The sequence below is a fragment of the Zootoca vivipara genome, chromosome 2 (assembly GCF_963506605.1).
Source record: "Zootoca vivipara chromosome 2, rZooViv1.1, whole genome shotgun sequence".
NCBI classification, from domain to species: domain Eukaryota; kingdom Metazoa; phylum Chordata; class Lepidosauria; order Squamata; family Lacertidae; genus Zootoca; species Zootoca vivipara.
Genome location: NC_083277.1, coordinates 98,311,489 through 98,337,275, shown reverse-complemented (window position 1 = coordinate 98,337,275; position 25,787 = coordinate 98,311,489). Strand labels below are relative to the sequence as shown.

The window sequence follows — 25,787 nt, the reverse complement described above, 5'->3', positions numbered from 1 at the left end:
TTGTGCCCGGTGAGCATCTCCAACGAACCCTTTCCGTTTGCCCCCTTTGCTGTGAATCTTTCACGCTAAGCTACGGTGAGCAGAGCAAGCAAAGTTGGAGCTTCCCCTGTTTCACAAGGCCCCCTGCAACTTGTCGTCTTCTGTTTCAGGTGCAGAGCAGCTGAATTCCGGTACTATGGCACGGCAAGCCGGGCTGGAGGCTGGGCAATAGCAAGGAAGAAACAGAAGGCCTTGCAACACGTCTGAGGGGGAAAGGGAAGACAGCCACAGGCAATATTGTGCTGGCTCTGAAACGGAGCCTCTATCGCTTTAATCCTGACCTGGGTACATCAGTGTCGTACCCTCCCGGGAGCTGTGCATTAGGGTGCTGCTTCTAAGGTTAGACAGATAAGACTATGGGGAATAGGGTGAGAGGTCCCCACCCCTCCGTCCCAGCAAGGTCCTTTTCCACGGAGGAAGATGTGGGTATATTACCGTGCCTCTGGAGTCCAGGTGGGAACACTCAACTTCCCCCTCCCCGCCAAATACCCCACCTCTGTGTCCGCTCTGAGCTGGCTTGGCTACCGTGGCGGAAGCTAGAGCATCTACGGTGCTACGCGGCAGGTGGCCCGGCGTCAGTACTCCCAGAGGGTGGCCCGGTGCAGGGTGTCGGCATCAGCGCGCAGGGTCCCGGCTTGGTCGCCGCGGAGGTATTTGCCGTTCTTCCCTTTGATGGCCACCCGGCTGCACTCGCGGAACTCGAAGTAGAAATCCTCCGACATCTCGCCATCGCTGCAGACGGTGCCGTTGGTGGCCACATACCAGAACTTGCCACCGAGGCCTAGGAGCACCGAAGAAGAGCAGGTGTCAGTGGGAGATGCATGTAATCGAGAGCAGTAGAGGCACTACCAGCTCCCTCCCTCTCTTAAAGGTGCATGGGATTGAGGTTTGTGCCAGGTAGCAATCTATTTGGGGGACAAATCTGAAGTTCTAGGAAAGGAAGGATAGAAGAGGGATGGGGAACATGTGGCCTTGCTGATGGACCTGGGCTCCCAGTGCCCATCATCCCTTTGGTTCCTTAAAAGAGCTGCTGAGTCATAACTGGTCCAGTCATCCACACACACAGGACTGAGACCACAGCAAAGAACTGGGGGAACCATATAATGCAGAACAAAGCAAGCCAAGCTGGGCTACAGGGGAAGTCCAAGCAAAAACAGTGAAAAAGCAGGGTCATTGGCACTTGGGTTTGTGACAGTGGGGCTCTTCCAGATGCAAATGTGGCCACTCCCCAGGTCCACGTGGAGGCAGCATAGCTGCCAAGTCTCCCATTTTCCCCGGGAAACCCCCGTTTTTAAAGCCGTTTCCCGCTGTCATCCCGAATGGCGAAATATCCCGTAATCCCCCCGGATTTCTTCCGGTGCCGCTCTTCCCGTGTCTGGGCACCGGAAATCGGGCAGCGCCGGCACCGGAAGTCGCTTCTACGCATGTCTGGACATGCGTAGAAGCGACTTCCGGTGCCGGCGCTGCTGATCCCGTATTTTTTTAACCGGGACTTGGCAGCTATGGGAGGCAGTCCCACATTGCCGACTACTTGTGAGGCTCCCCATGTGTCTACAATCCCAAATCACAGCACGATAAAAGGTCGTAAGCGCTTTAATTGATTTTGAGACGATTCTAGGCACTTTAGGAAAAAAGTAAATACCGAGGGCCCACCCCTTTGCTGTTCTGGTGCCCTCCCCAGAGATGGCATCTGAGTGTCTGGGCTTGCTGCCACTCTTCTTGCACTCGGGGGGATTTTACTGTTAAGGAAACACGGCAGCTGTAGCTTCAGGTACTACCATTGAGGGATGAGTGGATGAGAGAGGGCTGCAAAATCCCCAGACTTTTGCCTAGCAGTCTATTGCTTAACAGTGCCACTGCCCAATCCTCATTGAGCTGTTTTTTACCCCCTGCACCTGCATAAATATATATATATTTATTTGGGTACTCCTGCAAACCTTGGGTTCCCCCCCCCCATGCCTGATGATACTTTTCTCTCATGTATAGCTGGTGCCACTTTGGCCTCACACCCAGAGTTTGTTACAGGATGGCGATAGATGAGGTTAAAATTCTCCAAATTGTAGGGAACTGCTTTGCACAAACAGCTTACTGTGGTAGCGCATGGGGGGATTTGACTTTGTAGTGGGTTGGAACATAGGAACCTGCCATATACAGAGATAGACCATTGGGTCTACCGTCTACCTACCTCATTATTGTCTGGCTGGCAGAGGCTCTCCGGGATTTTAGGTGGAAATTGGAGGGGCTGCGTTCACAGCTGGGAAACAAATGTTCTCGTAGCATCCCTCCGACATATGGTCCAAAATTATTTCACTATGTGATGAGCTCCCTCCCCAGCTCCCCGTTTGCAGCCAGTTAGTTAGTTACCTTTGATCTGGTAAGCGCCGTCGTTGAAGATGATCTGGAAGACATCATAGACGGAACGGTTGGCGTCTAGCAAGTTGGAGTTGCGGTGGTAGCACACGAAGCCATGAGCCCCGCGAAGGACCAGGATGGGCCGGTTGATCAGCTTGAGAACGAATTCCTCATCCTCCCCTGTAGTCAGATAACTGTAGGTCAGTGAGTTCGGAAGCTAATGTGACTGTGATGAGCTAGGGATCCAAAACGTGCATTTGTGAATACATTTGCATCAGACTTCAGCCCAAGTGAGCCCAGGATTGCTCTCCCAGCCACATATGCGCTTTCAGTAGCCTGAATGTGCAGATCTCCAGCTAACATTTTTGCTTTTCAGTAGGAGTTCTGTAAGCAGGATCAGTCCGCTTTCAATTCCCCCTTCCAGATAAGTCTCTGAGATTACAACTGGGCCTCATTCTACTTCTGCGAGCTCCTTGCCATTATTGATCCTAAGAGTTGCAAATGCGGAAGAATCCTAGACGAACTATGTCATTGATTATTCGTTATTTTGAATCTGCTCTGGCATCACCATAGTGCTCTCCTCCTGCTTTGGCATACTGAATTGGCATCTGCAGCTAAAATCAGAGTCCGACCGGAGTGGCCTTCCTGCTATTGGGCTCATCTCAGGTGCACCTGGAAGCCATCCAGCTTTAGGCTGCACTGAACAGATGTGTCACTTTCAGTAGGACTTTGGTGGTCTTTTCTGACACCTGGCTATAGCCACCTGACTTGCAAGGTGTGCCCGAGGACCTTACAACTGCTTAGGATAGGACCATCTTTGTTGGCCTACTGCTGCTCTCTCCCCACTTCCAGTCAAGTAACTTCCAGTTTCAATCTTGGTTGGCCTGTGCTCTAGCAAAAGTGACTTCCTCCCAACTGCCCTGCAAACTCTTCGTTTCATTTGTTCTCAATATAGCCTCTCCTCCACTAAATGGCTCTTCTGGAACTGCTCAATATCTACGCAGCCTTTTCTCTGCTCTCAGTTTCTGACTGTCCCAGCCACGAAGCCCCAGCTATACTTGTAATATATTCCGTTGGCTCATTCATTGTGATCTTGCCCCACAATGTTTCAGTTCCCATATAATGCTGATTTAACTACTCTCCTGCTGTCCTTCGAGCATGGTTTTGGCTCGCCTACCTCTTCCAGCCACCATTCTCAATAAGGAAGCTGCAGCAAATAGCGGAAGACAAGCAGCTTTATTGACAACACACAGACTGTGGTCCTTGGTTTATCAGGTTTAAAGGCAAAGGTAAAGGACCTCTGACGGTTAAGTCCAGTTGCGAACGACTCTGGGGCTGCGGCGCTCATCTCGCTTTACTGGCCGAGGGAGCTGACGTTTGTCCACAGACAGTTTTTCCGGGTCATGTGGCCAGCATGACTAAGCCGCTTCTGGCGAAACCAGAGCAGCGCACGGAAATGCCGTTTACCTTCCCACCAGAGCGGTACCTATTTATCTATTTATCTACTTGCACTTTGATGTGCTTTCGAACTGCTAGGTTGACAGGAGCTGGGACCGAACAACAAGAGCTCACCCCGTCGCGGTGATTCGAACCACCGACCTTCCAATTGGCAAGCCCAAGGCTCAGTGGTTTACACCACAGCGCCACCCGCATCCCTTTATCAGGTTTAGGCCCCTGTAACTGAGGCAATGGCAAAGCCCACCCCCAACATCCCATTGTAAGACTCACCCACTGCATCACTGACAGCTGCCAGTTGTCCATTCTTCTTGGTGCAGATATATTTGCCATTGTGAGCTTTGAGGGCTACCCGGCGCCCACGCCACTCCATATCAAACATGGTGCTAGCAGATCTGGGGGAACAAAGCAAAGAGGGGGGGAAAGCGCTGGTCAGATCATGAATGATCATTTTGCTCTTTCTTCCCTATTGTGTATTTAACATGCAGAGAGTGCAGCCCTACACACACTTGCATGGGCGTAGGTCTTGCTGAAATCAACAGGGTTGTGTGCACAGGATACCACATTGTGGTAGCAGGTGCAACAAATTACCACCCTCCCCCATTAGGTTGCTGGCGGGGGCGGGGAGGAATACCTGGGGGGAAATGGGGTGTGGATCCTGGGGACTGGAAGAACTTGTAAGCCTGGTTCTGATAATGACCCTAATTCCTAAGCTAAGAATATGTTGAGCGGCACCCTGCTCCATCATTCGCAGTGTGTGACTGCCTGGCTCCGATTGGTGAATCTCAGGGGTTTAAGAAAGACCAAAATAGATCCCACAAGTCTGTCCACCCCAAGTTTAGAATCTGCAGATAATTCTGAGCTAGATGGACCAATAGTCTGGCTCAGTGCAAAGCAACTTCCTAGGTTCCCCTAATTGCTGGAAGTTACTGGCAATGGCAGTCCTTTCTCCCTCTCTCTCTTACATTCCACTTCTGTTGCTAAAGGTGCTGCTATAGGAATAGAGGACACACAACAAATTACCCTGGGCTGGAGGCAAGTGCACCAGGGCTGAGGACACCTGCCTTGTCTGTGACCAACTAGCACCTTGTTCTTCAACAGGTGAGTTGGGTCCCACTGACTAGTGGCTTGCGCAGCCAACCTAAGATGGGTCACAACCATCTATCAAAAATTCAGTAGTGAGCTATATGTCCTATTTTGTAGTATTATTTGTTTCTTATAAGTGTGTTTCAAAAAATTCAGCAGCGAGTCCCAAACTGTGTGTTCGAGCTGACAGTGGGTCCCAGGTCTGGAAAAAGCTTGCAAACATCCTAATTTAGCCCAGTTTTATATGCACACTTTTGCCTGAGACTTGCTAGCTATCCTTGGGAGATGCTGCTCTACTGCCTTCCCAGTTGGTATCAATGTTGGTGCCGTACTGAACATTATCCTGAATTATCCTGCCTTCTCTGAATGGCTATGCTGTTCACTTCCAGGTCCCTGATTCTCAAACATATGTGCAAATTCTTGTAGGTCTGTAATGCTGTGCCCAAACGATGCTTTTCCTTTCCAGACACACAAAAGGAAGCATTGATGGACGGACATCAGTTTAGGCAGCTGTATCCCTCACGTCCTGCTTGGGGGCAAACCAGAGTCACTGGCTTGCTGCTGTGAGGAATAGGCCACAGGAACAGATAGCCCACTGACCCATAGCTGTCAAAGCTCCCTTTTTTTGCTGGAAATTCCCTTATTCCAGCGCCGTTTCCCGCTGCTATCCTGGATTGTTAGATATACCGTAGACTGTCCCTGGGACAGGTGAGGCTGCTGCTGATCCCTTATTTTCAAATCCAAAAGTTGACAGCTATGCACTGATCTGACCCGGTAGAAGTCCTGTATGTGCTTATGCACCCATCACTCCTTCCTAGAAGCCCTGTTCTAAGTCTTGCACCTTTTCTCTCCATGCCCTGGCTCTCCTTCCGCTATGTCTAGCCAAAACTGCCGTCAGACTTCGGAGGCCCTGAATGCTCTAAGGACCCATTAGCAACATGAGGACACAGCCCAACTCACACTTCCGTGGCCATGGCCTGAATTCCCCCATGCGACACCAAGGTCCAGTAGTTGCCCGTGTTGGAATGGAAGATGCACTTCTTGGTTTCTTTATCAATCTGTATCTGGAAGGTTTCGTGGTGTGTCTCTTCATCCTGATTGGCCGAGACGTTGACACCTAGTAGGAAGAAAGGACATCTCTTCATATTGTTTAGATCGGGGTAGGCAACCTAAGGCCCGTGGGCCGGATGTGGCCCAATCGCCTTCTAAATCCAGCCCGCAGATGGTCCGGGAATCAGTGTGTTTCTACATGAGTAGAATGTGTGCTTTTATTTAAAATGCATCTCTGGGTTATTTGTGGGGCATAGGAATTCATTCATTTTCCCCCCCCAAAAATATAGTCTGGCCCACCACATGGTCTGAGGGACGGTGGACCGGCCCACAGCTGAAAAAGGTTGCTGACCCCTGGTTTAGATTCATCGTGCTCCACTGTCAGGCATGAGACCAGATACTAAAACCTGTGAGAAGGGTTCAAGATGAGGTCCATCTTAGAATCATAGAATTCTAGAGTTGGAAGGGACCCTGAGGATCATCTAGTCCAACCCCCTGCAAAGCAGGAATATGCAGCTGTCCCATACGGGGATCGAACCTGCAATCTTGGTGTTATCAACACCATGCTCTAACCAAACTGAACTATCTAGTTGAAGGTGTTCCTTCACACACACAAAAGAGAGATGGAGAAGGTGTACCTAATTATTGGGGGGGGAATAAAAAGTAAATATATGGATCATTAATTACGGACAGCCCCATAAAATGTAAATAACAACCAACAGTAAATTCTGAGAATATGAACAACAGGGGGAAAAACAACACTCTTCCTATATTTTCGCCTTAAGGGTCACACTAAATGTGACTGTTCACAAAAATAGCAATTAGATGATTCAAAAACAAAAACCCAAATAAATACAGTAGGTGTGGGTGGGTGGTTCAGATCAAGACCACAGCAATGGGCAAAATCAAGACCTATCCCTCCCACTAGAGTCACATTTAAGATTGAGGGAATTATACATAGGAGCTGTCTCCTAGGGGCCGAGGAGGCTTTGCCCCCCAATAAAATATTTGAGGAGGCCAGCCCCCCCCCCGCCAAGTTGATGGGCATTGCCATTCAAATGGTGTGTGTGCACCACATCATGTAATTGATTATGCAGGGCAGGACTTACCTGTGCCCACCCCCCAATATTTTATTCAAGTTGTCATCCCTGCCTCTATACCTACTACTTACTTGGCGGGGGGGGGGGGACGTTCACACAATTGCTGCTTGAATGGTGTCATGTTTGGGGGCCCCACTAACTTGCCTCTGCCTCTCCATCTTTGCTGCCTTGGAGGGCTGCTGTTGGTCATCACATCCTTGCTAGCATTCCATAAGGGTTAGGGCACTACACAGATAGCAGGGCTTTATCTCATTCACCCTCACAAAAAGCCCTGAGATGTGTGTGACTCACTTTCATTCCATTGTGATGGGGATCTGGAGTAGTGATATAATCATTTTCTCTAAGCCACCCAGTTAAGTCCACGACAGAAGCTAAACTTTAATCCAGGTCCAACATCCTATATGCTAATAGCAAATTCATTCTCCAAGTGACGGTGCTTATGCAGCCAAAATTCATAAGAGGAAGGAATCAGTACAGTAATAGGCTTGAGGAATGCCGGAGTTTGCAGAAATACAAATTAAGGAGGGAGAGGGAAACAACCTCAAACAATCTAATCAAGGCTGAGCATGCTCAGTTGCCATAGAATGCTGAGTGTTTGTTTAGGGGTGGGGAAACTAGAAACTGGGAGAGGATGGGGCAGAGTATCCTGGGAAAGGGTATGGCTGGCTGGAACACTGAACAGGAGCACTCCACGCTGCAGTACTTTGTTGCAGGTGTGTGTGTCTACTGGACAACGCCAAATAAAAGATAGGTGCGTACTTTTCAAGTGCCTCTCACTGATTTGATTGTCATAGTTGGCCCTTGGATTTGTCTCCTGATTGACTAGAAACCAATTGGATATGCCACATTCTGTTGGCATTCATGGGAAGGAAACCGCCCAAGAAAACACCCCCCTGTTCTCTGGTCAGCTCTAGCTAGCTCGGGCCTGAGCCCTGTCTACACCAGCTCAAATATAGCCTCCCTACGAACTGCCTAATATATATATTTATTTAGACCTCAGCCATAGGTTTGTGATTCACAGAACCTGCTTAGTCAATTCCCCAGTTGAACATTATGAAGCTCACTGCTGGCTGTCAGATCACCAAAGGGTGACTGCAGGCTGTTGATTAAGATCTCTCAATCTCTCTCTTGCAACCACCCTCCCTGCCCCCACCTCATTATGGATTACTCTTCCCCCTCCCCCTCTCTGAAACTAATTGTGATCTGCAATTGTTTTAAAGCTCCAGTTGGGAAGCTCCAATTATTATTATTTTTCCAGAATAGCAGTAGTGGGAAAATTCCCCAAAGCTCTGATCAAAACCATAACTTCCATAGCTGCTTCAAAGTAAAAGCAGAAACATCAAGAGACTTCATCTCCCGTATTGGTTTCAGCTTTCCTGTGCATGCAATGTACATTCACTTACTTTGCAAGCCCATTCTTGACCTGTTCTTTCTTTCTTTCTTAAGTCCTTGTTCATCTGGCTATAGCACCACAGTAAGGCTGGCTGGAATGTTATGCCATTCCTCAACCTGCCCTGATTATTCCCAGGAGGCAATTTCAGCCTGGGACCAGAGATTTTGCAGATCTGTGATCTTTGTCAAAAAAATAAATGGCCTAATGTGACTGCTATGCTTTGCTGTCAGCTGGTTCACCCAGGACTGGTTTTGTCCTCCTACCAGATTTGTGACATAATTTATGATTCCAACAAGAGGCAAGTTAGAGGAACTTATCTCATTAGCATCCCATGTGCCTATTGTTTTAGTAAATGTATGAGGAGCTTAAGGAAATCAAAGGGAAAGACCTAAGTAGCACGTACCACAATCTCCGAAGTAAATAAATTGCCATAAAGCTGACAAACCAATCAGCTAATATTAACAAATTTATTCAAATCAAAGGGGTGGGGGCATCTTCAACAATAAAATCAAACATTTCCACACACCCTGGCTTTATCTGTAGCAAAAGGGATAGATGAAGTCATTCCCCCAAAGATGGCATACATACAGTGGTACCTCGCAAGACGAATGCCCTGCAAGACGAATTTTTCACAAGACGAATACGTCTTGCGATCTGACGGTGACTCGCAAGACGAATTCGTTTTGCGAAAAATTTGTCTTGCGAATTGCGATTCTCCATAGAAATGCATTGAAATTTAATTAATGCGCTCCTATGGGCAAAAAAAGAAATTTCAATGCATTCCTATGGGAAACCGCGATTCGCAAGACGAATTTTTCGCGGAACGAATTAAATTCGCCTTGCGAGGCACCACTGTACATGGATTTTCTCACAACAATGACACTGTAAGGAACATAATGTTAACAACAAGAGAACTAAGGCCAGGGCTATAGCAACAGTGCCGGATTGGGTCTGCCGATGCAATCACACAGTCCAAGCCTTGCCTGGTTCCTAACCTCACCTTCCCAGTATGCAGAGCTGATGCTTCAGCTGGCTAGTTATTGTTGTGGCTTCACCCCACCAGACACTAAACCTCTAAGATACAGATAGTGGCCCAAGGTCACCCAGTAAGTTCCATGCAGAGCTGGGGAAATGACAGCCTTAAAAAAAAAAAGAGGGCCAAAAGTGTTATGAACCTAAGGGTTTATCCAACCCTCGTTTTCTTTCCACCAGCCCCTTCAGCCACCACACTTGCAATGTTAGCATGGCAGCTCAGCACTCACCAGGGTTAGGGATCCCCCTGGCATGGTAAAGGTATACAATACAGGTAAGGCCAACCTGGTTTAAATGAGAAGCCACATAAGTCTTTACTCTTGCGTGGCATTTAATCAACCCTTACCTCTGCAACACAGCTTTTTTCAAGTGGATTGTGTGATTCGCTAAGAACTCTTTTAATTTGTTCATTTTTAGAGGGGGCGGAATAGACTGTGCTTGTCCCTATTAGGAAAATCATGGGCCCTCAGCAAAAACCTTGTTCACCTGCTTGACAATCTGACCCTGGTGAAAAAACTGTCATTAGTAAAAAAAAAACAAAAAAAACCAAATCAGGTGCTGGATCATGCATAAACCCATACCCTCCAACATTTCTCTGATGAAAATAAGGGTGTCTCATTCCATAATGATAATTTTACTATTTTTACCCCGCCCCAGGGACCCAGGTGGCGCTGTGGTTAAACCACTGAGCCTAGGGCTTGCTGATCAGAAGGTCGGCGGTTCGAATCCCTGCGACGGGGTGAGCTCCCGTTCCTCGGTCCCAGCTCCTGCCAACCTAGCAGTTCGAAAGCACGTCAAAATGCAAGTAGATAAATAGGAACCGCTACAGCGGGAAGGTAAACAGCGTTTCCATGTGCTGCTCTGGTTTGCCAGAAGCGGCTTTGTTCATGCTGGCCACATGACCTGGAAGCTATATGCCGGCTCCCTCGGCCAATAATGCGAGATGAGCGCGCAACCCCAGAGTCGGTCACAACTGGACCTAATGGTCAGGGGTCCCTTTACCTTTACCTTACCCCACCCCAGCCACTCTGGGCAGCTTTCAACATATATAAAAACATAATAAAAGCTTTTAAAATTTCCATATACAAGGATTGCCTTCAGACGGCTTGGGGGGTCGGGTCGGATAACTCCATACCCTCCAACATTTCTCCAATGAAAATCGGGACATCCTAAGGAAAAGTTGGACATTCTGGGATCAAGTCAGAAACTGGGACGGCTTCTCTAAATCGGGGATGTCCTTGGAAAATAGGGACACTTGGAGAGTCTGTAAACCCTTTTCTGTCGACCACCTAAATGGAGCTTGCAGACCACCAGTGGTCCATGGATCACAGTTTGAAAACCTCCCAGTTTGACAATTATACTTTCTCCCGATTGCCTTGGGAGTGTTGCCTTGGGGAAGGGAAAAGCCATGATTACTCAATGTGTGTGTGTGTGTCTACCGATACGACACACAGAGAGTCAAAGGTAACTCGTACGAATGTGGGATCCACAATCTTAACACTTTTTAAAACGAAGGTCACTCACTCACACAGAGACAGGAAGATGGGACTTCCCAGGGCCAGCCTCACCATAAGGCACTCTGAGGTGGCCGCCTCAGACATCAAATGCGGAGGGAGCAAAACTGTGTGCCATGTGGCATACCCAGTGAGTGTCCCCTAACCTGGCTTGCTGCTTTCAGATGCAGTGGAGGCCTCTGCCCCAGAGTTGAAGCAGGATTCCAATGCCCATCTATTCAGCTTTTACACACAATCAGCTTTCGTACACAGAAGTGGGTGGCGCTGTCTCATCCTTCACCACAGGCAGAAAAACATATTGGGCTGGTCATATCATCTTCCTTGCGTGAGTCAGTTTTGCTGCTTCATGTTGTTGCTGCCTTTGTCTGCAGGATTTCATTTCCCAACAGACTCCGCAGCCAACCTTAGTGGGCAAGCTAAAGTACGTTTTCTTGATGTATCCGATAAGCACCAGCCATGGTCGAGTCCACTGTATATAGCCTTCTCCATCCTGATGTTCTCCAAATGTTTGGGATTACATCTTCCATAATCACCAGCCAGCGCGGCCAATGGTCAGGGATGAGGGGAGTTGTAGTCCAACAACATCTGGGAGGGTTCCGGATTGGGGGAGGCTGGTGTGGTGAACCCCTCCAGGCAAACTACTTTTGATTAGATTCCTCAGTGCAAGGAACCGTATACCTGGAGGGAAGGTGTTCATCAGAATCTCCACACAAACTCTTGTTAAACAGGTTAGAATTGACAAGGAAGTTGGCTAACCCTCCAAGCTGAAGGGGCATTAACGATCCCTGCTAAAATTATGCCCACCTCACTGAGCCATGGGCACCCCCTTCTCACACTCCTGCGTTGCTAGCAAATCCTCAAACAATCACTTTAATTATCCTCATTAATCTGATTGCTGTTGTTTCCATCTGGCTGACACACAAGCCCCCTATTAATAACTTGCCAGCCAATGTCACCAGCTCCTAAGTGGCTTGGAACAGGCAAAGGAGGTCTGTGAGCCTCTGTGTTGGCTGTTGCTCATTGCCAACAAAGCAAGTCTCTTGCCAACATCCTGATATCTCTGGCATCCCACCATCCCAATGGGTATGGCCAGACCTGGCAAAAACGCAGAGGGAAGGCTGTGGCTAGTATTACTATCTATAGGGCCAAGCAGGATGAGATTGCAATAGTTTTGACAATATAATATTAACCCTAGCAGAAGAGACTAGCTTCCGGGCCTGTCAGCCACGTCCAAGCTCTTCCCTCCGCAGGGCAGTGATAAACATTGCTGGGTTTCATCAGCATAAGACAGGTTATGACTGAACTTAAATGTGGGATAATCCTATTCAAAGAGATGAAGTAGCTGGTTGGAACAGCTGGCGGGGGAAGACTGGGGCAAAGGGGATCGGAGGCTGGGATTAAGGAGATATAGAGGGAACCATTTAGGAATTCGCAAGCACATCCTTTGGGTAGCTTCAAATCATTCAAGTTTAAGAGCCAGCGCAGACCAAAGCGCAGTTGATTAATCCCCGTAAGTAGCTGCTCTTGTAATTGGCCTACTCATATGAGCAGCAAAGCTTCTGAAATGGGGACACAACACAACAGTATGGAAAACCCAACCCCCTCCATATAATCTATGGAAGTTAGCCACTACGACAAGGACCTGTGTGTTGGTTTTGCAAGTATAGGAGTTTTGTTTTGTTTTTAATTAAACATATTAGAGTAAGGGTCACTGGCAGTGACAATGGATTAAAAACAAAACACCAATATGCTGAAGAAGAGTTGAATGCTGCAGCAGCCTACTTAGGGGAGTTGCCAATGAATTTTAAAAATCTCAAAACTGCAGAGAAGAATTGGCCTCGCTCATCACCAGCAACGTCACGGTCCCTATCCAGTAGGTATCTGCAAGGGGATACCTGCTTGACCAATGCAAGAAACTACCTGGTCTGACCTTTCGTTGCCCACAGTGGCCAGTCAGATGCTTCTAGGAAGTCCGCAAGCAGACTATGAAGAAAACGACCTCTGCCACTTGCTTCTCACTCCCCAAACTGTCCACACCAACTAGTATCAGTGGCAGCCACTTTGGTGGGGCAGAACCGCCCTTCCGACACAGACACTGCTGCAGCTTATGCTGCCTTGCCAACCGGTCACTATATCAATATTGCTTTCAGGTTGCTTTCTGTTCCTTTTGCCTCTCATCTCCCTCTGACTTCACAACTCTACATACCCCATCACCCCCACCGTGTTTACCAATGCAGGGTGATATTTCATGCACCTGATGAAATGGTCTGTGGCTCCTGAAAGCTGATGCCACAGTAAATGCGCTTGGTTTTTTTTAGGTGCCACAAAACTCTCTATTTTTAGAACTGCCTTCCATGCATTTGCCTAATCCTCTTTGTAAAGCTGCCTAAACTAGGGCTCGTTGACACATCTTGTGGCAGCGAATCTGGCCTAGGACACACTGCAGGGAACAGGCCAGATTATACTGTATGTGGCCACGCTGCTATCCCAGAGACAAAAGGCTGCATTTTAGGTGCTGAAGAAATGCAAAAGCCACCTGGGTCCCAAGCAGATTGTCTGGTGAGGCCCACTGCTTTAGAAGTATACAACTGTGCACATGTTCAGTTTTAAGAGGAATACACACCACAGCAGCTTCTACGTAGGCTCAGCTACATCTGTGTTCACACACGCCCATGAAATAGAAGATATTTTTAAGCTAAAGTGGAAAGGACGATTGGTTCAAGAAAGCATGGCTATACTGTACTGTTAAATGACCTAGAGAGGAGGGGAAATCATAAGAAAGTTTCTTTTGATGATCACGATGGTATTGATTGATTGATTGATTGATTGATTGATTTGGGGCATTCCCTTGTTTCGGCTTCTCCATACACGTTATCTCAGATCCTTCTCAATACTTCGCAACCACCCTTCAAAGCTAAGCCATATCCGCAGGGGTGTTATGTCCATCTAGGCAGATGAGTAGCTGAGGCTTAGCAAGAGCGGCTTGCCTAAGAACATAGAGCCTAGTGGTAAATTCGTGGCTGAGGAGAGGTTGGAAACGACAACTTCCTGTCTAACAGCTTACAGTGACATTTCCCCCTCCCTCAAAATAACAGGTGGGAAAGAACCTTATTAATTTCTGTGGAGGGATAAGCCCTATTTTTGCAGTATGGTATGTGACGCTTTGGGCCACAAAGTAAAAAAGTTCCCTTCCCTCACAGGACTTGGATTTCCCCCTTCTTTCGTTGGGTTAAGGATGGAACAGCCTTTCAAGCTTGACCGGAAGATCAAGTTATACAGTGATCTTCCGGACTTTTCGTTCATGAGAGACTGAGTAGCTCCTCTTTCCCCCAGAAATTGGCATAGGCCAGGTTGCTATAGCAACGGACACAAGCCCTTCAGCATTTCCTGTTGCCACCTGTTACTCACTCAGCTCCCATCTGGTGGGTTTATGTTTGCCCATCGCATGACTCCTAAGCAAGCTGAGGAAGAATACAGTGGTGCCTCGCTAGACGAAGTTAATTCGCTCCACGGGTCTTTTCTTATAACGAAAAATTCGTCTAGCGAATCCCATAGGAATGCATTGAATTTTTTTGGATTTTTTTTTTTGCCCATAGGAACGCATTAATTGAATTTCAATGCATTCCTATGGGAAACAGCGATTCGCTAGACGAATTTTTCGTAAAACGAATTCGTCTAGCGAGGCAACCTCCGCTAGAAAAAACCTTTCGTTAAGCGGAAATTTCGTTAAGCAGGGCATTCGTTAAGCGAGGCACCACTGTACAATGAAGTGGGTCATCTTGAGGGAATCAGACTGCACCATCTGATTTTCATACAAGATGTAAATACATGTACAGTTCATTTCAAAAGCGCTCGTTGGCTGTTGTAGAAGCTGAAGATCTTCCTTCTTAAGCTTTAAATAAAGCAATTTTTCTACAGTTGATGACCACTGACCGCTGGTGTCTTCTTCGGATCATTTAATTCATTAAGGATTGAAACACACAGGATTGCAAACTTTTTGCTGGCAAAACGTATTTACCTGAATTTTAAAGTTGAGGAAAAACATGCAATGCACACCAAATCCCTTCCTTCACCTCAGAAACAAAGCAACCTTCTGCATATTTGCCTCCACAATGCCCAAAGAAAGAAGACGGAGAGATCAACATGGTCCCCCCCCCCAGAAACAGCCACCTTTGAGCTACAGAACAAGGTATCTAGAGTCTTACCACACAATACAAGATTTAAATTTCTAGCATAGTTCCCTTTTCAGAATATAGCTTTCTATTTGATTTTAAATTAAGGTTCCCGTCCTCATGACCCTCATGATTCCACACAGAGAAAAATGTAAAATGAAGTTGGTATTTGTCATAGTTTTGGAGATCATATCAGGGCAGAATGAAAATGAAAAATTTCAGGACATATGTTTCATGGCCCTAGGATGACCAGGCGAAATTCCTTCTTCTAGCACTGCTCTCTTTTGTATCTGGACACTCTAGAGGCCCCTATTCCTTGTTTTTCCCTATTTAGGTCCGTATTTGAAATCCCATTGTTATACTGTGTTACAGGACCAAAAGCACTTACATGTGAGTAAGACCCACAGAATGCATATCTCTGAGTAGATATGAATAAATTTACATTGTGCTTAATCCCATTGACATTTTCCCACTCGCATTCCAAATTCAAAAAAGGTAACTGGAAGAAAATGCAAAGGTGCTTTATATAGATATAAAAATCAAATTGCGCTCCATTGTCACAGCTGACAATCACGGTTGTTAAAGGCGCCCCTATAGGAGCCAATTCAAAACCTGACAGCCTTAACCTGCTTCTGAATTGGGGCTTTTAATAGCCGCCAGAACATCAGAAGAGTGATGGACTAGAATCATCTCCCAGAGCTTGGACTCTTAAAAATAGCATTGAAAAGAAGAAGGGTCCATATCTGATCACTTTTCTCTGGGGCAAGAGGAGTGGCTTGTGGATGAGCATGCTTAAATCAGTCTTTTTCCCCCTGGTTAGGGATATTATTATTATTATTATTATTATTATTATTATTATTATTAAAAAGGTAAAGGAACCCCTGACCATTAGGTCCAGTCATGACCGACTCCAATGCCAGGCAATGTGTATTTTAAATTTGCATTTATTTAAATGAATTAACTTGCAAACATCTGGTAACTCCGTGGGGAAGCTAAGAAAATAATTACGCTAATCACTGTGAAAAAAGAGGCCCATACTGCATTACATTAATGAAGGCCAGATAAGCAACTAAGGGCAGGAATACAGTGGATTAGCTGCCCACCTAATACAGTTCAGACATACTTTTGTAAAACAGGACAAAGGGGGTATATTAAACAATGGCCAAAGGTGCCGTTTCCCCACTCTTTTAATGCATAGTTAATCCAGACAAGCTGTTGTGTAGATAGGAAAGCTGATCCTGACATGGAGCTACAAGTGGTTGGGGTTGGGTGGGGTGGTTGGGGTTGGGGTTGGGGTTGCAGTCCCCTGCAAAGACCAAGTGTGCAGCTTGGGCTTGGTGCTTCTCTATGGAAGCCCAAATGACTGTGGTTGCTTTTTACCTACTGCACTCTTATTTAGAGAAAGCAGACCTTGCCTCCCATCAAACATGCACTAGTTACATCCAGACTAGACTACTGCAGTGTGTTCTATGGGGTGCTGCCCTGGAAGACAACCCAGAAACCTCTGCTGGTATTCAGGGTGTCTTTTGAGGGTAGACATTTAGACCATATTATATATATCTATCAATACTGTGCGAGCTTGCCGGAGCATTTCCAGGCCAGATTCAAAATGTAAGCTTCAGGTTCTAGAGCCGTAAACCAGGTGAGGTCACTAACATGGTGCCCACAAGCAAACATGGAACTCACGAACACCTTCCCTGGTGTTTCCCCTCCTTCTGCTGAAATTAGACAGGAAAGAAACAGTATACATCTTGTAGTAGCCCATAGGTTAGGTTGCAATGTGTGCTTAGTTGCAGTGTGTAAGTGAGGCCCACAACAAGTTTCTCTGGTTTGCACATGTATGTGCCCATAGGGCCCCCAAAGGTTGGCGACCTTTGTCTTAAATAGCCCAGGACCTGGTTATGTGAAGGACCATGTAACAGTCTGGGCCTTAAGATCAGACTGCCAACACTGCCTGGAGATGGCCCCATTAGGCAGTATATAAATATTTTAAAGAAATAAAGATTAGTTAGGTTGTGTACACACCATACATTTACGCACACAGACAAAAAGAATAATGGGAAATACAGTTTACCCTATACTGAGCTATAATTCCCAGCACCCTTAACAAACTACAGTTTCCAGGATTCTTGAAGGGGGTGCTTTAAATGAATAGTATATAAGCGGGTGCACACCAGAAACAGGGCCTTTTCAGTGGTGGCTTACAGAATTGTCTTCCAAGGGATTTGTAACTGTGAGGACCAATCTTGAAAAAGGCTTTGAAGAACCATCTGTTCTGATTGGCTTTTAATTAAGATAGCTGCTCTCTCAGAGTGTTGGTTTTAGGCTGCTAGTTATTAGAGATTGTTGTTTTAACTCTTTCTATGTTGGGCCGCGTATTGTTTTAAATATTAGTTAATTTACAGTAACTAAACATTAGTTGTTTCCTATTGTGCTGGTCCAAATTTGTGTTACGTACATTATTTTATTGGAATTGCCTTTTTATCTGGTATATATTTGCATGCCACCTGGAGAGGACATTGCCCTGCAAGGCAGCCTAAAACCCTTCAAATAAAAATAAATTTAAAAATAGAAATAAATGAACATGTGGGCTGGGAATTCTAAACGATGTTGGCACTTCAGAAATGAAGCCGATGGAGACCTGCCCATCAGTTTGTCTTCATGTTACAAAAAAGTTTAAGCTATTTAATTTCTTCCTGCCAGGCTGCTTTAAAGGCACAGGATCAGGGCCAGCTTTTCTTCAAAAGAACGCAACCCTAGTTTCAGAGTACAGAAGCGGCGTGTGATTACTTCAGATCGATTTGCTTCACTTGATTCATTTGTCCACCAGCTTTTTATCCCTCTTCTTACTGGCTCACAGCCTGGCACACGAAGCCAGTGAAGCTTTCCCTGTTGTGAAGATAGTGATGAGGAAAGCTTGACTTGCTTAAGTTTGTGTGAGAACCCTGTTCGAGGCACAGGAGCTGGGCTAGCATAAAATGCGGCAACCATAGCAGAAACAGGGCACAGCCTTTTCTGTTTTCGACAGACAGACCGTGTTGCAGTTAGGTAGGCAAATGGGTTATGTTATGTATTAAGTTAACTGCAGTACTCCTTCTGGCCACAGTGGCTGCAGTTCTTACCCTGCCCACTGTGGCTGCAGTTCTCACTCAGGTCCACAATGGGTGTTATGTATTAAGTTAACTGCAGTACTCCTTCTGGCCACCATGGCTGCAGTTCTTACCCTGCCCACTGTGGCTGCAGTTCTCACTCAGGTCCACAACATGCAAATGAAGGATTGAGAGTGCTGTTCACGGATTGGGTAGCTAGGGGAAGTTTGTTACTGTTGCAAGTTACTGAGTACTATATAAGCCAGTCGGCTAAGCTACTGTTCAGCCTGGACTCAGAGCTAGAATAAAGAGCTGGTTGTTTTGAGAGCTGTGTCTTCATCCTTCTTACCCACTATTCTACAGGTTAGGAGGGCTATTCTTTGGTTATTGTTAGGTGTAGTGCCAAGGTTTGCATGCGGCCCTCCAAATCCTGTGGTGGCGCTTGAAGAGGGAGAGAAAAAATGAAGGAAGAGAATGGATGGATAATGGATGGATAAAGGGAAGAGATGTGGGTGCTTCTGTACACCTGTGGAGAGGGGGAAGAGAGAAAATGAAACGGATGATGGATGAATAAAGGAGAGAGAGGGTAGGGCTGTCCCACCCAATTTTTGCATTAGCATCACCTGCCACCTGCAATATGCCTCCTCCAGCCCCAAGTGAACAAGGCCTTCAAGCCCGGAAAGGTTGCCCCCCCCCTGTGTTAAAAGCTAAAGTCCATGGCCACTATAATCACCCAAAGGTGCCACAGGTCAGAAAAACAGCATGGCATAATGGTTAGAGTGTTGGACTAGGACCTGGAAGACCAGGGTTCAAATCCCCACTCAGCCATGAAGCTCACAAGGTGACCTTGGCCCAGTCGCCCATCTCTTAGCCTAACCTACTTCACAGAGGATGAAATGAGAGAGGAAGAGAACCATGTACACCACCTCAAGATCCTTGGAAGATCAAGGTGGTATATAAGTGCAATAAATAAATGAAAATAAACAGGAGGCTATAGTTAGTTTCCTCTTAGATGCAAGGGAAGAAGCAGTTGTGGGGGAATAGCCTTCTCCCTCTGGAAAGAATTTCAGAAAGTGGCGGGGGACGGGGGACGGGACACAAACCTTGGGAAAGGAATATTTTCTCAATCTAAAACCATACCTCTTTAGCACCTTCAGACATTTGGAGCATAGCTTTGCTGGGGATTGCTGCTGCTCTTTTGTTTGGGGGCTGATTGAAATGTGGTCTGGTTGTGTAAGCAGTTTAAGGGCCAGTTCTGGTCTGGAGCCATATGGGAAAGATGTAAGGTTGGAGTTGCCTTTCATTCTTTACCCACAAGGCCTTTCTGAGTGCCATTGATCTCTGGGCAGGGGGAGGTCGCCTAGAATGGTTCACTGAAGAGCATATCCTAGAAATGCTGGGGTAGGACATGGGAATCGTAGGAATGGGCAACTACAGCTGTGAATGTGAACAGCCCCTTCAGGGACACTGGGCAGATGTTTGATGGACACTAAAAGCAACCTAGGAAGAATGAAAGAGAGCTGGCTGCACCGACTGATAGGAAGAAGGTTATGAAATTGATTATAATTTTTTAATACCAAGGACGGCAGTAGATAATGGAATCCCAGTGCCATTGCCTAATTGTGTAGAAGGAAGTTAAATGTAACGAGCACATCATCTGTCCACACGCCACTCAGATTAATAGTTGTTGCTGGAGAGAGCTTGTAAAAATCTCAATCCATTTCAGCAGGGCTTGTGCAGAAAAAAACTTCCCAGTGGATTGCATCCAGATCCCCAGCCAGTGCACCACTCTCTGGTGTGCATGCACAGAATCAGAGGCCCATAAATTCACATGAGTGTCATTCTTGCTAAAGGATCCGCCAGACCCCACTGGCTTATCTATGGAGCCACCATGGTAGTATTAGCAAAATCACAGGTTCTGCATCTGTCCCTGTGCCCCATCCTTTGAATATAAGACAGAGCCTGCAACTGTTCTCGTTTCTTAAGCAGCAGGGATGCCTGCTGACATACTGATTATCATGTGGACTAGAAGCACTTCCAATCTGACACATTGCCATAGAAGCAGTAGCAAAACATACAGAGCAAAACAGACTTTCCTCTTCTCCACCGGCACCACTGCATTGTCCTTGGCTTTCAGACCCTGTGCTCATCTCTTCCCCACAACATCTTCCTAGATCCTCATCTGTGCACATGAGCACAACACACCTGGCCTGTACTAGAAACAGATATTGACTTGATGGAGACCAACAAGGAACCGTAACAGCCATGAGACACGTCTTTCCTTCCCTATCCAAGCATGAGGATTAGGATGGCAGCTCCTGAAGCAAAGGAGCGTCAGGAAACTGATGGTGGCAATTACCATCATCAACACTCCCCGCCATATGCATTCAGTGGCTAAGAACAAGCATATTACCATTGTACAAAGCAGACGAACAAATAAGTCACCCATATTATGGTTATGGAGCTAGAAGGGGAGGGGAGTATTCCCTGGCTACGCATAGTCCCACAGAGCAGAAAGGTAATGGATTTACCTTGCCGGATGGAGACATATCTGCCATTGGAGGCCACGAAAACTACTTGCGGGTGGCTCTCTTCCAGATCAAAGAGTTCATCTTTGCCCGGCTTGGAGCTCCTGCCAGATTTTAGAGTGCCGGTAGGTCCCATGGGCGCCAGGTATTTCCCATCGCAATCCTTGAAGGCCAGCTTGCCCGCCTTGAATTCCAAGGTGTAGCCCGCGCGGGGGTCAGGCTCCTTGACCAGAGTGCCGTCGTTGCGCAGGTAGCGGTTGTCGCAGGTTCTCAGGCAGTACTTCTTGTTCTGGAAGGTGAGGGTGATGAGCGAGTCCACACCCCAAGGGATGTTGCTGTCGGTGGAGATCTCATCCTCCTGAGCGCTGAGGTGCGCATACCTTCTCCTGCTCACGCTCAAGAGGTTGGCCTGGGGGTGGATAGCCAAGTGCACAGCCCAGAGCTCTGTTTCCGTGATGGTCTGGGCAAAGCAGGACAACCTGTCTTCGGAACCGCCAAAGAAACGCTTGTAGGGTTCTGACTGGAGCGCCCAGCGCCCGTCCGACTGGGTGACAATGACAAAACGCCCATCACCTCCCGGCTTCTCGGCTTCACACGAGACCTTGCCGTCCTTGTCGGCAGATAAGTACCTACCTAGGTGGCTCTTCAGGAAGACTACGGAGCTGTCTCCGTCCTGCTCCAGGGTCCATATCTGCTTCCTTTTCAGGCTGGGCGCCGAGGCGTTGACCTTGTAGCCAAAGCTCTCTGCCGTCAGGTACCTGTTGTCAGAGTTAATCAAGCCAAACTGGATCTTCAGAAGCTGGTGGATCCCATTCGTTGGCATCTTCTGTCCGGACAGCAGATATAGTCCCAAGGACTGGGGTGGGCGCCTAAGGTCTTCCCAGTCCTTCGTCGGGGGTATGGAACCGTGCACGCTCACATAGGCACAGCCGAGCGAGCCAAGCGATCTGGATTAGTGCAAATGAACCTTACACCTCAAAGACCCAGTGACGTGCACCTGCCCCAGTTCCCAGTCTCTCTCTCTCTCTGTCTGTGTGTGCACATCAGCTCTTCCTACATTTAATCTTCAGCCTGTAAAGCCAATCTCGTTTGGCTGCCTCGTCCCCCCTGCTGGCAGCGCTACTGCCTCCTGCGTGGCTCACACTGACCTCTTCCTCCTCCTCATCTTCTCCAGCGTGGCGAGGGGGTGGGGTAGGGATGGAGAGGAGAGAATGCTCAGGAAAAATGTACATGCTTAAGCACCCGCAGCCTTGCTTAATTAGCGCAGCTAGGATTACAAAGATTTCAATGAGCTGCCGGCCTCCTGTAACCAATAGTGGGGCTTCTACAGAAGCCACAAAGAAGTGGGGGTGGGTGGGGGGTGCTTTGACAGGCTACACAATGGCCTTTTGATGAGATATATTCTTCCGCTCTGGCCTGCTCCCTGCGCTTGTAGTGCTCTGCACTGTATCTGTGTCTCTTGTTTGTCGGTCTCTTGCGTTGCCTCCCTTCTTCTAACTGGGCTTGATCCACTCCAAACGCCTTTCTATCCCACCGCTAAGGCCAAAACGCTCGAGCAGCAACTCGATCTGCCGCCTCTCCCTTGTGGAGGATTTATTTTTCTTAGCGCCACTTTGGTTAACGTTACCCATGGGCTCTCTGATTCCACGCGGCAGGTCACCTCCAAGCCGAGAGTGCCTGCCTGGCCCAGCCTCTAATCTCCTTAACAATTAGCTGGGCATTTCTATTAGTGTAAACCTTTCATCCTCCTTTGGCCCCTTTGCCTCCATCTGTTCCATAACCCCAAATCCACAGCTCTGCCAAAAGGATAATAGTGGCCTGGCCCCCCTAGGAAACCGACGATGGGGCGGCCTAGATGAGAGGCCTAGCTCAGAATCGAACCAGGGTGGGAAGAAGGCAGGCTGGGAAATGGAGCCGGCCGGGGCTGTACTTCAGCTCAGATAAATGCAACTTGAAAGAATGGGGATGGATTTAGACCCAGCAAGTTGGAATCTGCTGAAGCAGAAGTTGTTGAATGACAGAGGTGAAAGCCACCCAGAATAGCTTGGCTGTCCTAGCTTCCTCTCTGTAGACAACAGCAAGGCCTGCTCTGCTCTCCGCCCCCACCCGCCGCTGCCATGACTTCAGAACAGATATTTTTTAAGATCCTTCCATTTAGCCAGAGAGAGAGAGATGCTAACATATGGGAGGGTTGGGTTGACAATACCACAGTTGACAGTGAGCAAAAATAGGGTTGGGGAAAACATGCCGGCAGATGGCGAAGGCCCAGTGGTTCTTATGAAACAGGCAGCAGAGAGATCCCAAATGATCGGGATAAATCTGACCCACAAAATGCACCACTGCACGTCCCCCAACTAAGGCTGCTGTCCTATGTTCACTGAGCCCCGTTTAACACAGTGGGACATATGTCGGACTAAAGATGCGAGTCACGCTGTGCAAGGAAACAACTTGCTTGGATCCGCTGACTTTCCTTCTGTTGACGGCTTTCCTGACTCCATCTTCCCTTGAAGATCCATTGAAAATCTGCCTCTGGGACTTGAAGGGACATTGAGGCTGGATGCAAAAGAGTAGCCAGGGCGGCTGCAACTTTAATAGTGGTGTAGAAGAGAGGGCAGGGATGTGGGTGGCGCTGTGGGTTGAAACCCAGGGCTTGCTGATCAGAAGGTCGGCAGTTCGAATCCCCGTGACAGGGTGAGCTCCCGTTGCTCGGTCCCAGCTCCTGCCAACCTGGCAGTTCAAAAGCACGTCAAAGTGCAAGTAGATAAATAGGTACCGCTCCGGCAGGAAGGTAAATGGCGTTTCCGTGCGCTGCTCTGGTTCACCAGAAGCGGCTTAGTCATGCTGGCCACATGACCTGGAAGCTGTACGCCGGCTTCCTCGGCCAATAAAGCGAGATGAGCGCCACAACCCCCGAGTCGGTCACAAACTGGACCTAATGGTCAGGGGTCCCTTTACCTTTACCTTTAGAATAGGGGGCAGCTTGCATTACACAGCTATTAAAGGTGCAGAAGTCCTGCATGCTTTTGCATTTGGCCACCATTATTGGGAATGTTGTGTGATATGGTGCAGGAGAATGCAGATTGCAGATGAAGGAGGCTGCAGATATCATCTCCATCACTGCATGGAGGCAAGAGAGATTTGCCCAAGGGAAGCCTAACAGGTTCCTTGTTTGAATGAGAAGTCTAAGAACTGCATCCTGGCATGGGGGTGCTTCCACTAGCTATTTGAGTGCACAACTCATGCTTTGCAAATATATCCTGCCCAATATGTCTCTTGTCCACCCACGAATAAGAGGCTCAGTTCCCAAACAATGAGATTAGGGGAACATGAGTGGTATTTAGGGGGGGGGAGTGTCTTTCTTCAACAACTCCATTTTGAAAATCTTTTTTATTAAATAGCAGGCTACAACTTTCTGGAATAAATTACAGGTGAAACTCGAAAAATTAGAATATCGTCAAACCAATATATGAGATAGATGCATGACATGCAAAGCAAGATATGTGAAGCCTTTATTTGTTGTAATTGTAATTATTTGTCGTTGGACGGGTCAATTATAAATGGAATGTAATTAATGAAATGTAATAGCAATGTTTATTTTTGTATTATTGTAACTATTTGTTTCATTACTGCGGAATTTCCAAAAGAAAGCACTTGTAAAAATTAAAAGAAAAACAAAAAAATAATAAGTTGCATTACTGAAATAAATGCACTTTTTGATGATATTCTAATTTTCCGAGTTTCACCTATAATTAATGGAAAGCTTTTGACGATGTTCTATGATACACCATCTCTCAGGAAACATGCCTGATGCAAGTATTAAAGCAATACGAACCTTTTCATTCATTGCATCCAGTCGCCCTACAAAGTTGCAATATATGGTCTGCATATAATCACCATTCCCTTTCTAATCACGAGGATCTGGAACTGTGGTTGAAAGCCATCTTCTTCCCATATCTTCATCCCGAGTCAAATTTGCAGCGACTTAGTTTTCCACAGCAAAAGGTAACATTTTAGTGGATCCTGCCAGCCTCTTCACAGCACTGTGGTTTGCCTCTGAAAGAAGCTGCCACAGGAACCTTAAGAAGGGAAATCAGCAGCGATGCATGGAAAACAGTGGGGTGGATCATACAGCCAATATCACTGGGATGGTGTTGTCACTGTTCAAATGGCAGCCACAAGTTACATATTTTTAGTTGTCAGCCTGCTTTGGAAGTCTGCACATTGACAGCATTTTGTTCAGATATAGAAAACCTTTTCTATAGGGCAGAATTCAGTGGAGATGAGTTGTTGTTACTCCAGCTGCCATCAGCACCAGCCAGCATAGTCAGTAGTTAAGGTCCAATACAGGTTCCCTATCCCTAGTTAAAAATTATGTGCTGAAGAAATGTTTGATCAGGTACACATGTGATGTAGGGTAAGGCCCAAGACAGCTTTCCTTAGCTATGGGGAAGAGAGAAGGTGAAAGGGGGAAATTTGCTACAGAGGCTTTGTGAAGGTGGGAAGAAACAGAGCTTCCCCCAGGTCAGAAAAAAAACACCCACATGCAAGGCTGTCTTAAGCATATGCGGCGCCGGGGTGCAAAGATGTGCCCGGCAAACCCCCAGTTGCCCAGTCCCAGGCACACAGGAGGGCGGAGCCAGCCAACCGCCTCAGCATCTCGCTGGCTCGGTCTCCCCCGAACTCGCGGCGCAGAGCTGCCTGCTGTGGCACTCTAACCAATGGGCGGGCTCTTCCCCGGACTCAACTCTCGGGCCCCAGCCTCTCAGCCTGGCGCCCCTGAGAACCCGGCGCCCGGGTGCCCCGCATCCCTAGCGCCTATGGGTAAGACGGCCCTGCCCACATGAAACCTAGGAGAACAGACTGCACTCACCATACTATTGGGGACTGCAGATATAATGCAGCTCGTGTGATAAACATTTTTGCCATTGGTCAATTGTCCCCAAAAATTCACCAGAATGGGAAACTGGTCAAACATTT

At 47.4% G+C, this 25,787-nt stretch overlaps 1 protein-coding gene across 2 annotated transcripts; it reads right to left on the bottom strand.

Annotated features, from left to right (window-relative positions):
• Positions 1–294: 294 nt before the first annotated feature.
• FSCN2 (fascin actin-bundling protein 2, retinal) lies at positions 295–21,940 on the bottom strand. 2 transcript variants are annotated; one of them, XM_060271949.1, is made up of 5 exons: positions 20,790–21,940; positions 5,893–6,049; positions 4,120–4,241; positions 2,404–2,571; positions 295–820 (listed from the first exon to the last, which is right to left on the bottom strand). In XM_060271949.1, exons 1-5 carry the CDS (start codon positions 21,631–21,633, stop codon positions 615–617), a joined length of 1,497 nt encoding a protein of 498 aa, XP_060127932.1. In that variant the 5' UTR covers positions 21,634–21,940; the 3' UTR covers positions 295–614. The 2 variants fall into 2 exon arrangements, with proteins under 2 accessions (XP_060127932.1, XP_034963843.1); XM_035107952.2 differs by having other exon boundaries at positions 20,814–21,940.
• Between the last annotated feature and the right edge of the window lie 3,847 nt (positions 21,941–25,787).